This window comes from Galeopterus variegatus, unplaced genomic scaffold (genome assembly GCF_000696425.1).
Source record: "Galeopterus variegatus unplaced genomic scaffold, G_variegatus-3.0.2 Scaffold1329, whole genome shotgun sequence".
In the NCBI taxonomy this organism is placed as follows: Eukaryota; Metazoa; Chordata; class Mammalia; order Dermoptera; family Cynocephalidae; genus Galeopterus; species Galeopterus variegatus.
In genome coordinates, this window is record NW_007727440.1 from 123,754 (window position 1) to 137,281 (window position 13,528).

Below are 13,528 nucleotides of genomic sequence, written 5' to 3' on the forward strand. Positions count from 1 at the left end.
GATCCACAAAGGAAGACAGATGAAAGCGGAGACTGTGTTGTTTAAAAAGATGAGTCTATATTCCTCTCCACTTCCGCAGCTAATTCTTACCTTTAGGATTGTAGCAGAGATGTCCCTTTTGTGGATTTCCTTTCCTTGATATCCCCAGATGAGGTAAAAGTTTACCCACAATTTTTACATACTCCCAAAGAGACATATATTTTCCTTTCAAGTTAAATTTCAACTTTAATCATTTAAATTATTATTTGTTAATGCCTCTCTCCTTTTCTAGATCATAATATTTATCACTTATTGACTGCTTATCCTGTGTAATGCTTTTCTAATTGCTCCTGGACAATGTTTAGCAAAGTCTTCGCTGAATAGGGAATATCCTGAGAGTATAATAAGTATTTGTGAGTAAGTGAGTGAATGAATGCATGTGGAGTGAGTAAAGGAATGAATGATTTTACTAGTTCTTACCTGTCTAAGTCATTCTTTGCCCAGGAGGGTGTTGTATGCTTTTTATGTTCCAAATCAGCCAACTTAAATTTTGACTGGCCAAGGGAGTGACCCCAAAATTTGCAATGACAAAAATGTGCCTTTGGGAATTTTCATACCTGTCTACCCTCCCTGAGCCAGCAGTTGGAAAAGTTTTATGTTTCCTATATAACTTGGGGGGAATTTTGAAAAGACCCTGCTAAGTTATTNTGCACATCTGTGTGTACGTGTACACACATCTGTGTGCACGTGCCTGTGTGTGTACATGCGTGCAAGCATCTGTATGCCCGTGTCTGTGTGCACATCTGTGTGTACGTGTACACACATCTGTGTGCACGTGCCTGTGTGTGTACATGCGTGCAAGCATCTGTATGCCCGTGTCTGTGTGCACATGTGTGCACATGTCTGTGCACATGTTTCTGTGTGCACATGTGTGTGTGTGCACGTTTCTGTGTGTATGCACGTGTCTTTGGGTGTGCACGTGTGTGTGCGTGTGCATACTGTGTCCTGGAAGTTCTCATTTTCTCCATGCTTTCCCTGGAGGCAGTGTGCCTTTATAAACCCTTCCAGGACTCTGGGTTTTTGGTCCTTGGCAGGATAAAGAAACAATCAAAATACATTGCTGTTAATATTTTTATATTCTACAAGTCCGAGATAGTATACTTTCTTCCTCACCAATCTAAGATCCTGCAAACTGATTCCGATAGACAGACTGGGACAAGAGTAAACCAGAGGTGTTTTGCAGCCAGGGTAAGGTAACTGTCCACACTAATAGCAAAAAGAGGAGTGGCTCAGTGAAAGGAAAATGACAGGTAGCCGGGAGATACTAGCCTCCTGTGTGGAGCTGGTTGAAGAGAGGATGTGATCTGAGGTTGTCCACAGCCCGGTGAGATAACTATTTGTAGCAGAAGTTTCTTTCTTTTTGTTTACAGCTGCTGTGGAGGCAGTTGTGTTAAGCTTTTCATCAGTCAGGTATTCTGCCTGGCCTCTGGGACATATCTGTGATGTTAGTGGTGCGGAAGACCCCTCTGTCCTTGTTCCTTCAGTGCCTGGTGTAGAGTCAGCAAGGCTAGCTGCTGTGACAAACAACCCCAAATCTCAGTGACTCACACAGCGACATGTGGATGTTCCTTGCTGAGCGGCTCTCCTGGGTACCTGTCCTCTACGCAGCGACTGATTTCTGGGCTCTTTCAATTGGGTGACTCTGCATCTTGGGAGTCCTTCCTTTCTGTATTGGGTGACTGCATCTTGGGAGTCCTTCCTTTCTGTTTCTGTGGATGGGGGAAGGGAGGCATCACACAGGACATGTCAGGGGCCAGCCCTAGCACTGGTGAAAATCCCCTCACCCTCATTCTGTCAGCCAGTGCTTGGTTCCTGGCCAAAATTACTGCAACAGAGCCAGCAGCACAAGGTACAGGCACCACTGTGACAGGTCGCCAGAGACTCATGGCAAGGAGAGTTCTTAGCTCGAAGAGCCTATTTCCAAAGTCTAAAACAGGGATTGCCAACTCACCTGCCTCAGGGATTGCCAACTCACATGCCTAGGGGCCCAGGCAAGTGTGTAACGGGGTTGAGCGAGCAGGAGCAATGACGTCACAATGACGTCACAATAATAACGTAAGGGGTGGGGCCTGGCGCCCAGGAGGACAGCTCAGCTCAGAGGGGTGCGCTCCCCGCAGCATGGCGATTGCACTTTCTGACCGAGTGCTCCGGCGGAACTCACCACATCTCCTGGACACAGCCATCCCATATGCTGCCAGTTGACAACCTGCAGTCTGGAAGAGAAAAAAATCCTTTCTCTGGAAGCAAACTTCGAAGTTGGGTCTATTCTTGAATCAATACCTGTCAGGATAAACAAACCGTTTCTTTAAGAGAGAAAGTTCTGTGCTGCAGTAAAGAAATGGAAGCTAACAAGAGAACCAGGTACAAAGAGGGTGATGTTAGGATTTGCTTTCTGTGCATAAGTTTAAGGCGGTGGCTCTTGCCTGGAGGACAGAGCTCTGAGCTGCCACATTAAAGAAAACTTGGTGTCCTAGGACATTAGCACGACTGAGTAACTGCCACACTGATGTGCTCATTATGCAGTGGCCCTGAGAGCCTACCCACTGAACAATTTTATAATAGCAACAATCTTATGTTTTGGTGATATTTGTCAATGTCTACCCTGGGTGATCATGTGTATTGGTTTAAACATAATATACAGAAATAATAATAGCGAATGTTCATTGAGCAATTACTATGTATTATACCACATACTGCTTAAGGCTCTTTATAATAATTAACTCATTTGGTCCTCATAACCTATAACACCATTACTCCCATTTTGTAGCTGAGGAAACTGAGCCACAGAAGATTTCTACATACTGCTTAAGGCTCTTTATAATAATTAACTCATTTGGTCCTCGTAACCTATAACACCATTACTCCCATTTTGTAGCTGAGGAAACTGAGCCACAGAAGATTTCTAGCCCAAGGTTACCCAGGTGGTAAATGGTAGAACTGGGATTTGTACTGAACCGATGTGGCTCGGACCTGTGCTTATAGTGTCTGAAGCATGAATCTGCTTTTATAGCTGATTGTAATTTTCAAATAATAGAAATTGTTTGGTGATCATAAAATTTGGTAATTGCTGTGCTTTCAAAGGTATGTTGGTTACCTATTGTTTATGAGGTATGAGCTAATGCATAAATGAGCAAAAGAACAATGTAGGAAGACCATTATTGTCATGGCATTAAAGATAAAGTTGGATTGTTGCTCATAGCATATACTCTGGAAAAGTTAAAAAAGGTTTGGGGGAAAATATGTCCAGGTAATATCTCATAGGATTAGCATCTAATAATATTGCAGAAGGGCGTGCCCACTTTGGGGTAATGCCCGAATATTAATTCTTACATCTGTGAGGGGTGCTGTTTCACAGCCCACTGCTGAGCTCAGCGTGATTGAAATGGAAGAGCGAATTTCCATGACAAGTCCATGCACAGATACCGTTTTGAATCCTGCTTAGAAATTAATGGGCAATAGCGGTAACCAGAACATTCTACCACAACTGACCAGTAAAATATTCAGCTTTTGGGAAGACCTCAATTAGTCTGGAATCTTTTTAAATGCAGTTTTGTAACTTCAGAGATGTGTTCCATGAAGCCCAGAGATCCACAAAGGAAGACAGATGAAAGCGGAGACTGTGTTGTTTAAAAAGATGAGTCTATATTCCTCTCCACTTCCGCAGCTAATTCTTACCTTTAGGATTGTAGCAGAGATGTCCCTTTTGTGGATTTCCTTTCCTTGATATCCCCAGATGAGGTAAAAGTTTACCCACAATTTTTACATACTCCCAAAGAGACATATATTTTCCTTTCAAGTTAAATTTCAACTTTAATCATTTAAATTATTATTTGTTAATGCCTCTCTCCTTTTCTAGATCATAATATTTATCACTTATTGACTGCTTATCCTGTGTAATGCTTTTCTAATTGCTCCTGGACAATGTTTAGCAAAGTCTTCGCTGAATAGGGAATATCCTGAGAGTATAATAAGTATTTGTGAGTAAGTGAGTGAATGAATGCATGTGGAGTGAGTAAAGGAATGAATGATTTTACTAGTTCTTACCTGTCTAAGTCATTCTTTGCCCAGGAGGGTGTTGTATGCTTTTTATGTTCCAAATCAGCCAACTTAAATTTTGACTGGCCAAGGGAGTGACCCCAAAATTTGCAATGACAAAAATGTGCCTTTGGGAATTTTCATACCTGTCTACCCTCCCTGAGCCAGCAGTTGGAAAAGTTTTATGTTTCCTATATAACTTGGGGGGAATTTTGAAAAGACCCTGCTTGCGATCCGTTGCCAGACACGGAAAAAGACAAAAAAAAAAAAATTTTGACTGGCCAAGGGAGTGACCCCAAAATTTGCAATGACAAAAATGTGCCTTTGGGAATTTTCATACCTGTCTACCCTCCCTGAGCCAGCAGTTGGAAAAGTTTTATGTTTCCTATATAACTTGGGGGGAATTTTGAAAAGACCCTGCTAAGTTATTAGGACAGAGACTGAACCACAAAAGACAAAGATGGAGAACTGAACTCACACATGGAGCAGTGCTCCCCATCACTAGCAGTGCTCTCTTTTAGTCTTGAATTCTTATGCTCAGGATCCAGGGAGAAATTTCACCTTCCTGTGTACCTATGGGATGACTGGGTTACTGGTCTGGGATTTGAGGGCCGAATTAGCCAATTAGAAGGTTCACATATAATTGTAAGCACAAAGTACATAGAGGCAAATTTTGACCATTTGCTGTTTTAACTGAATTAGCATCGAGCAGTCATAGATTTTCTGCTTGCAGAATTGCCAGCAAAATATTCTGATTCCTGAATCTGTATTCTGTGTATATACCACTTGGGAGGTCAGTGTGATGATTGCTTCAGAAGTGACCTAACCAGAGTCTACTCTCCAGACAAGGAGAGTTTTACAAGCAGAACTGCACAGATGCTGGACTATAGCATCCTTCTCCCTTTGATTTGAGAAAGGTGATGTCAGTCAGGGTGATGACTCCCCATTTCAATTTCTCTGATGTTGCTGAGACAGGCCACACTGTGAACCTCCTGAGATTGATTCTTGTGCTCCTTCCTTGGGGTTCAGTGCATTTCAGAGGGCTGATATTTAGTGAGAAGCCTGGTCCCCAGCTTCCAACCTTTTGTGAACTCCTTCGAGTTCACTGGTGGGGATCATAATAAGTTTTCTTCAACTGCATGTGTGCTGTGGTTAAGAGTTTGCAGTCTGGTATCAAAGTTTGGTTTCCTAAGAAGCAAAACCAAGCCAAGGATTTGAGTGCAAGTCTATTGAGGTGGGGGAGGTGGGAGGGTAGTCTCAAAAAATACCAACAGGAATAAGCAGATGAGCCAAGGAGGAGAAGGCAGCTAATAAAAGGTGAGCTATCAAGCCAGATATCACGGTGCGTGAATGAAGCCAAATTCCATGTAGAAAGTGGGAGACAGAACACAGAGGAGCAGGGGTATTTATGCACCAATTCGCATCAATTATTGGTCGAGGGCTGCTCCTGGGGATGTTAATTTCCAAACACTCTCTGTGGGCACCATGATTAAATAAAGCAGCCTTCTACAAGTTTCGGATAAATATCTCAGGCAAAAAGAGTACAAAGTCTTGCCCTTGATGTGAAAGATTGGAAGGGACTGGACAGGGCTCTGACAGTGTGTGAGATCAGAGAACACTTAAACTTGGATTCAAATCCTCACTCCACCCATCCTAACTGTATGATCTTGGGCAACTGTTTTAGTCTCTCCAGAATTTCAGGTCCTCCTTCTGTAAAGTATATCTTATATTACAGTACATACTTCATAGGGCTGCTGTAGAGATTAAATGAGATTATGTATATAGTGAGCTTAGCACAGTGCTTGCCAAATAATAAGGGCTCAAAAATGTTAGTTTTTATTTAAGTATTATGGAGCATCTTCTCAGTTCCAGTGTGTGTGGCAGATTCTCAGTATAAACAGATGGGGGAAAGAAGTAATTCCTATCTTCATGGGGCTTATAGTCTTTGCCTACTAAACCTTAACGCCATTTGTTATTTTACTAAATTACACCTTGCCCAGGAAGATGTCACGTACATTTATGTTCTAAAGCACATAATGTCATTTTTGGACCACTGGATAAAGTGTCCCAAGGATTTGTGAAGACAAAACTAAGCCTTGGAAGCTACTAAACCTTAACGCCATTTGTTATTTTACTAAATTACACCTTGCCCAGGAAGATGTCACGTACATTTATGTTCTAAAGCACATAATGTCGTTTTTGGACCACTGGATAAAGTGTCCCAAGGATTTGTGAAGACAAAACTAAGCCTTGGAAGCAATTTTAAATTTTCTAGTAGCCCAATTTACAAAAGAAAAAAGAAACCAGTGAAATTAATTTTAATAATATATGTAAAATAGTATCTCAATATGTAATTAATATAAAATTATTAATTAGATATTTTACATTCTTTTTCTTAGTCATCAAAATCCAATTTGTATTTTACACCTACAATGTATCAGTTTTGGACTAGCTACATTTCAAGTGCTAAGTAGCCCCCTGTTGCTTGTGACCACTATAGTAGACCATGGTGAGGGTCTAGTTGGCCCTTGATTCCTTTTAGAAATAACTTCCAATGGAATATAGCTCCATTTTCTTTTTCTTCCTCTTCATAGATGACAATGGTCCTTGGCATACATAACAGTGAGGTTGGTTTTAGTTTAGGCATTATAGCAAATTGACAGTTTCTGTAATGAAATTTCACACGTGGAAACCATGGTGAGATTCTTAGCAGGTGTAAAAATCTGACGAAGTTATTTCTTTAACTGCAACTTAATGGAAACCGCAGCAGCTGTTCCCATTTACACATTTTCCAAATCTCATTGCCAAAACGAATTGTTGGCAGCCACAGGAGAAGTATCAACTTACTTCTTCATTTGGGAAATGAAATTAAAACCTCAGCTCATTTCTAAAAGTCACAGATTTGGTAAAAGTTAGCAGGGCAAACACATAAGCCGCTATTACAATATTGATGGCTTTGGTTTTCTCAGGTGCTGCTGTTAACATCTGCAGAAGATTTGGACTGCACTCCTGGATTTCAGCAGAAAGTGTTCCATATCAATCAGCCAGATGAATTCATTGAGGACCGGTCGATTCTAAACTGTAAGCAATGTCCCTTGAAGATGCTTTTGGCCTATTCTCGTATTTGAATTTACTAATGTCTGGGAATGTGTCTCAGGATATGGTATTTTTTAAACTAAGTGTTTTCTGATTATTTTTTCTATGTCACTGCTTGGCCCAGCATGGAAGCTCTTGAATTAGGCCTTGTCCGCTTAGAGATTGAAAGAATGGTGTGTATCTCTTTTTAGTATTTTATCAGCAGTGGGAATTTCCACACCACTCCCAGAAAAGGGGGCTGTGAGCTGCCAGCCTGCATTCTACACTGCACAAAGGAAAAGAAATCCATTTCCCTGGGCAGACCCCCAAGAGCAAAGTCATCGCCTTCCTGTAGATTGCTGTCCTATCTATAGTTTCTCATACATAGCATTAGGTCAAAATAATGGTGAGAGCATGATACTGGTTTCTAGAAATTTTTAGACACAGGAATCAAAACCTCCTATTTTTAGGGTTAATAAGATGGTCTTCAGAAAAATTAAAAACTTCTTCTACTGGTTATTCCGTGGATTAAACTCAATTCCCCCCAAATTCCATTTGATTTCTTAACATATGCAACCTTCAGATCTGTGATTATGATCTCTTCCTAATTTTAATGCTAACATTACATTATTTTATCTTTAAGGGGGCATAGGGAGCATTGCTAAGTGCATAACAAGCACAGTTTTAGCACAATCAAATTTAAAATTGATGGTAGACACATAACCACTTAAATGTAGGCTCTTAAGCATCATTATTTAACATGTGGGAATGAAAGATACAGAAACAATGACCTAATTTGGTCAGTTGCTCTAAGGTCCCTGTAAGGAAGACGATTGCACATTTGTCCGTATGACCTCAGGTTGGCCTTCAAGTCTTGTCGTGTCCCTTCATTCCTATGCTATGTTGCTGATATGTTGAAAGAAAAGAAAAAAGAAAACAGCCTGCTTGATTGGATGACTCTGGGAGGCTGGGACACATTTTAAGAGTTGAAAGGAACACAGTAATGAAGATACAATGCTGAGCATCTGGGGAGCTGTCCGTGGTGCAGCCCATGCACATCTTGATGCAATTACACCAATGAAATCATTTCAATAATTGGAGTTTGTAGTGACAAGGTGCAAGACTGGCACTACAAGCGAATTCCAATATGTAATTTTCTGTTCATTTGGTGTCTGAGTGTGACTCCTGGGTCAGGCCGTCGGGAACCCTCATTTGTCTTTTGATTTTTGTATTTATCAGAATTAATATATTTCAAACAGAACTTGATGTGCAAGAACCATTTTTCTGGCTCTCCTGTCTTCTTTTTTTTTTTTTTTGTCTCTGTCTCTGTCTCTCTCTTTCTCTGTTTCTCCCTTTTCTTTTCTTTTCAAGTTATTATCCCAAATGGCATCTATGTTAACATGCTTGGAAATTCAAAGCCACCTTGAGTATGGAAATTGATAGAGTTGGTATGCAAAGCAGGCCCACAGATGTGATTGCTTCTGTAATCTTCATGACACCAAACAGCTTTTAATTCACTGCTGAGAAGCTGGAAACAATCATACTTTGGGGGACTTTTTAATTTAAACTAGGCCGTACTGTACATCCCAATATCACAGTTTTGTGTGGGTCTGTATGTGGGCTTTTTTCTTTTAATCCCCTAAGTCCTTAAGTGGGTTATGGTTGTTTGTTCTGTGTAAACTAGTAAATTCTAAATGAGACTAGGTTGATTATCAATGATAGTACATTCAGGAAAAGTCAGTGACATGGGAATTGAGGACATTTAAAATTTTATACTTGTGTGTGTTGTTGGGTCAGGAAGTCTGATTAGTCCCTCTCAATGAAACCACATGTCCGTATGTATTACTAGGGCAAAAGAAATACAAAGAGCAGATCTGGTTAGGTCCATTCCAGTACATCTCAAAGCAATGAACAGAGATCGTTATGAGTATAGACCCTGCGAATAAGGTTAATTGTGCCTAAGTGAAGAAGAAATTTTTCAGTCTTGAAATGCCTATTGAATATTCTCTAGTAAATCTGGATTTCCAGAAGCAATAGCAATGCTTTAATGCTTTGCTCCATTCCACTTGCAAGAGGAAATAAAAAGCCCAAAATGTTTTCTTTTTTTAAAAATTTAATTTAATTAATTTATTTATTTTTTTGACCAGTAAGGGGATGGCAACCCTCAGCATGGTGTGGTCTGCACCACGCTCAGCCAGTGAGTGCACCGGCCATCCCTATATAGGATCCAAACCCACAGCCTCGACGCTACCAGCGCTGCACTCTCCCGAGTGAGCCATGGGGCTGGCCCTAAAAGCCCAAAATGTTGAATGGACTTTTCCACCTAACCAACCAATATTTTTCAGCTTCCTTCTCCCCATCCCCATCGCCTTTCTCTCTCACTCTCTTTCTCTCATTCCCTGTCTCATTCTTAGTTTATTTTATGAATTTCCTTACAATTCAACACAAAAACCCTTCTATCTTTGAAAAATGTGATTAACCACGAAATTGCTCTCAGAATGAAGTCCCTAACATAAGGTTAACATTTAGATGAAAAATGAAAAGAATCAAACAGAACCAGAAAGTTTAAAAATGCTTAGATATTTGGGTTTGCATATCAAAGATCCAGAAAATGGCTAGGGATGTTTTAGTGACATATAGGCTGATGCTGTAGGTAATAATAGAGGTTAAAAGGAGCGAGGTCGGTAACATTACCTTGGGTCCCTTTTATGCACCTTACCTTTTTCTTCTATGTCTGCAATAGTTACGTGTTTTAAAAATTCATTGTGAATTTTTGTGTTGCAGAAAGTAAAATCACAGCCTAATCAATTGATGGCTACACTATTTACCTTTCTGTAAAGTTGTCTGCACCTTTTTCTTCTATGTCTGCAATAGTTACGTGTTTTAAAAATTCATTGTGAATTTTTGTGTTGCAGAAGTAAAATCACAGCCTAATCAATTGATGGCTACACTATTTACCTTTCTGTAAAGTTGTCTGAAAGTGTTGTTTCTCTGAATGATAGATATTGTATATCTGCTCACACCCCAGCCTTTTATTCAAGCAATTCTGTGTTCAGCTTTTAGCAGGTTATAGGGAATGTTTATTCTGTTCATGGCTCCCTGCTCTCTTTGTTCAGACAGTAATATTTCCTTTTATCCTTTTTCATCTTCCTCCTCAATTCGCAATGACTTATCTTTTTCTACTTTAACTGTTACTAATGGTCACCTCCACTCCTTTTATTTCCCTAATATTTTATTCACTGTTCACACTGATACATCTTTCCCTCAGTTGTTCTAAAGCCTTTTATTTTCTTCACATCCAAATAACTCTTTATTCTACTCTCCTTTCCACTAACTAGGCTTGCTTTCGTCTTTAAAAGGCCATTTTTCAACAAGCTGCTAAGATCAAAACATGATATCTCACTATTTCTTCTAATGTAACCAGGGGAGCTCTTTTATTGTATCTTTCACAGTGTGATGCACAGCCCCCAACTCATGATAACTTGGAGAAAACTCTGTTGGCTTTATCTCAGTCTTGAAAGGTGAGCTAGGAAAATGTGGTTACTCTATTCTTCAGTGAGAAGCTCAGGGAAACAGACGACAGCTCAGAAGGCAGCAACTCTAAAAGGAGACATCCACCCGAGGTCTTTGGACTCAGGGAGGAGTCTGTGAAGGGTTTGTGGGAGGGGTTCCCTAGAAGCTGGGCACCCAGAACTCCCTAAATTACCTGGCATGGTAGCTCTTGCTTTCCCTGCAATGTGAAAATCATGATATTCTGGAAGCTACTATCTTGGTACCACTAGAGTTGAACAACAATCCTGGTCACAGCCTCCAAGCTGACACCCAGAAGAGAAGCCTCCCAGGTTTATAAGAATAGCTGGCCTGGACAAATGACCAGCCACCCAGCTGGAGTAGGAAAATGCCAAGTGATAAACACTGCCTACCTTATGTTCTGCAAAGTTATGAAACAGAATATTCTGCTCTGCCTGCATGAGCTCAAACAGACCTTTCTGGCACATGGCATGTGGTCATTACGTTCACTACAGGGAACCATACTTATGACCCTCCAGCCTCTAGTAGTGGGAGATGTGTTCTGCCGCCAGTGTCTAGAAAGACACCCCATTGGCTATCCAGCTACTGTTAGGACTGCACTTTTCTTTCCCTTTGTTCACCCTTCATGGGTCATTCCTCCTGGGCTACATGCACACAAACAGACTGACATGCAGACATGCAGAGAGAAATCGCTGCAACCTGTACAATCACACTTCTAGTCAAGAACCTACATTAGTCAGAATAGGCAAGACTATGCTGTGGTATCAAACAACCCCAGTGGCCTAACATGATAGACACTGATTTCTCATGTGGGTCATGCGGGTGCACATTGGGCTGCTCTCCTGGGTAGTTGTCCTCTAAGCGGCTGCCCCCTGGGCAGGAGCTGGAGGACCCAGGCTGCTTTCAACTTGGTCCTGCCAATTAACCAGGCTACTTCCAACTTGGTCCTGGCAGATAGGGGGACAAGCAAGTATGGGGATGGTACCCTAGATGTTTAACCACCTCAGCTCAGAAGTGACATCATTTCTGCTCACATTCCATTAGCAGACCTAGACATGGAGCCAACCTAGCTGCAAGAGAGGCTGGGAAATGCAGAGAAACCCATGAGTATTGATGCGTGATTATAGCCTCTACCCAGATTCTAACAAAATGATGTTGCCCACGTCAAAGACTTCTGAAAGAGATAGCAATAGACCGTAAAGCAGGCAAGTGCCTTGGAGTAACTGGGGCATATGGAGGATGGCGTTGGTCAGTTTAGGCAGGAGAGCAAGGTCGTGCACCTGTGACCCCATCTCGCTTTTCTTATAAGAGGATGCTCCTCACTGAACAGAGTTAGCTTCTCCCCTGCTCCCTCTTGGAGACCCCCAGGGGAGAGACCTCACCTTCTGATGCTTCCAGTGAGGAGGCTCCACTTGCTTCTTCCGATCGATTATAACGTTGTACTTAAGATCACACAGTTTCAAAGTCACACTTATGAGGTTCAAATATGCACACACTCATATGTCAGCTGTGTGACCACAAGTGAGTTATTTGAGTCCTCTGAGTTGGAATGACCCCATCTCTGTAAGAAGGGTAATGGCAGTCTCTACTCCTAGAGCTGGTGCAACTGTTGATGGAGAGCATGCTTGGAGCACAGCTATGAGTAAATGGGAGGTCCTGTTCGTGTTACTATAATTATTGTTATTGCTGTCGCTATTATTATCATTGTTTTCTGTCATTCATGAGCCTTAGATGGGTCCAGGTTCCTTATCATGGCCATCTGAACCTGGCTTTAAAGACTAGTCATGTGGGCCATTAAGAATCAGAAGAGGAGAAGCATCTAAAGCAGCAATTCTAGGACAGTATAATATTTTTTAAAAAATCTTGGATTGATAAAAATGTATTTTTAAAATTTTTGCTAAGCCTGGATATATACATACATACATATATATATATCTGTGTGTGTGTACACACACACACACACACATACACACACACACAAAGTAAGTAAATGAAGTAGGAAAAATAGTACCAATTTCATATATATATATCTGTGTGTGTGTACACACACACATACACACACACACAAAGTAAGTAAATGAAGTAGGAAAAATAGTACCAATTTACTTTGGCCAAAATTTTCTTTTAAGAGGTTGTTTGGCATCAAAAACAAATAAAAAAGGAATAAGGACTAATTACAGCAGAAAAGGTAGACCTTTTAGTAAATTTTGCTTTGTGAAAAATGCACCAAATGTTCTATTTACCTCATTTTGGTGGAAACCCCTGATCTGAGGAGTTAGTTTGAAGTTATTCTTTTTGCTCTCGACTTTTTTGATATGCTTCTGAAATTTCAATATGTTGATGTTTCTGGAGTGGCAGAGATGGTGCTTAGGAGACTTCCTCATGAAAGTCCATATGTCAATGCTGGCAGAAGGGGAAGATGTAAGGATCACACATCCACTAGGAACAGACATTGGGATTCAAGGGACCTCCGATGCTGACTGCCGGTGTCCATGGCTTTGAGAGGTGACATTTGCAGTGTGCTCCCTAGATGTCAAGGGCCTTCTTGAACCTCACAGCAGCCCTCAAAGGAAAGATACTCTCATGTGCTCATTTTACAGGTGAGGATGCTCAGGCTGACCTTTACCCAAGGTTGTATTGCTTATAATTGGCGGCATCAAGATTTGAACCCAGGATTCCATGTCCCTGGCTCTTAGCCAGAGTTCTTTAGTTTAGTGTCTGTTAGTTTTTGTTGATATTGATGGTGATATATCAAGGAAACTTGCCACTTAATTTTGCCATCACTTTCATCAACCTGGGTGAGATAGGGAGAGGACGTCCACTGAGGTTTCTTTTTTTTTTTTTTTTT

At 41.0% G+C, this 13,528-nt stretch overlaps 1 protein-coding gene across 1 annotated transcript in view; it reads left to right on the forward strand.

The window, feature by feature from the left end:
* Positions 1-2,157: 2,157 nt before the first annotated feature.
* LOC103593371 (cadherin-13-like) overlaps positions 2,158-13,528 on the forward strand; it is a 268,259-nt gene continuing 256,888 nt past the window's right edge. Inside the window, exons 1-2 of the mRNA XM_008576331.1 lie at positions 2,158-2,232; positions 7,044-7,155. Coding sequence (XP_008574553.1) covers positions 2,158-2,232; positions 7,044-7,155 — 187 coding nt within the window. The remainder of the gene's footprint in view (positions 2,233-7,043; positions 7,156-13,528) is intronic.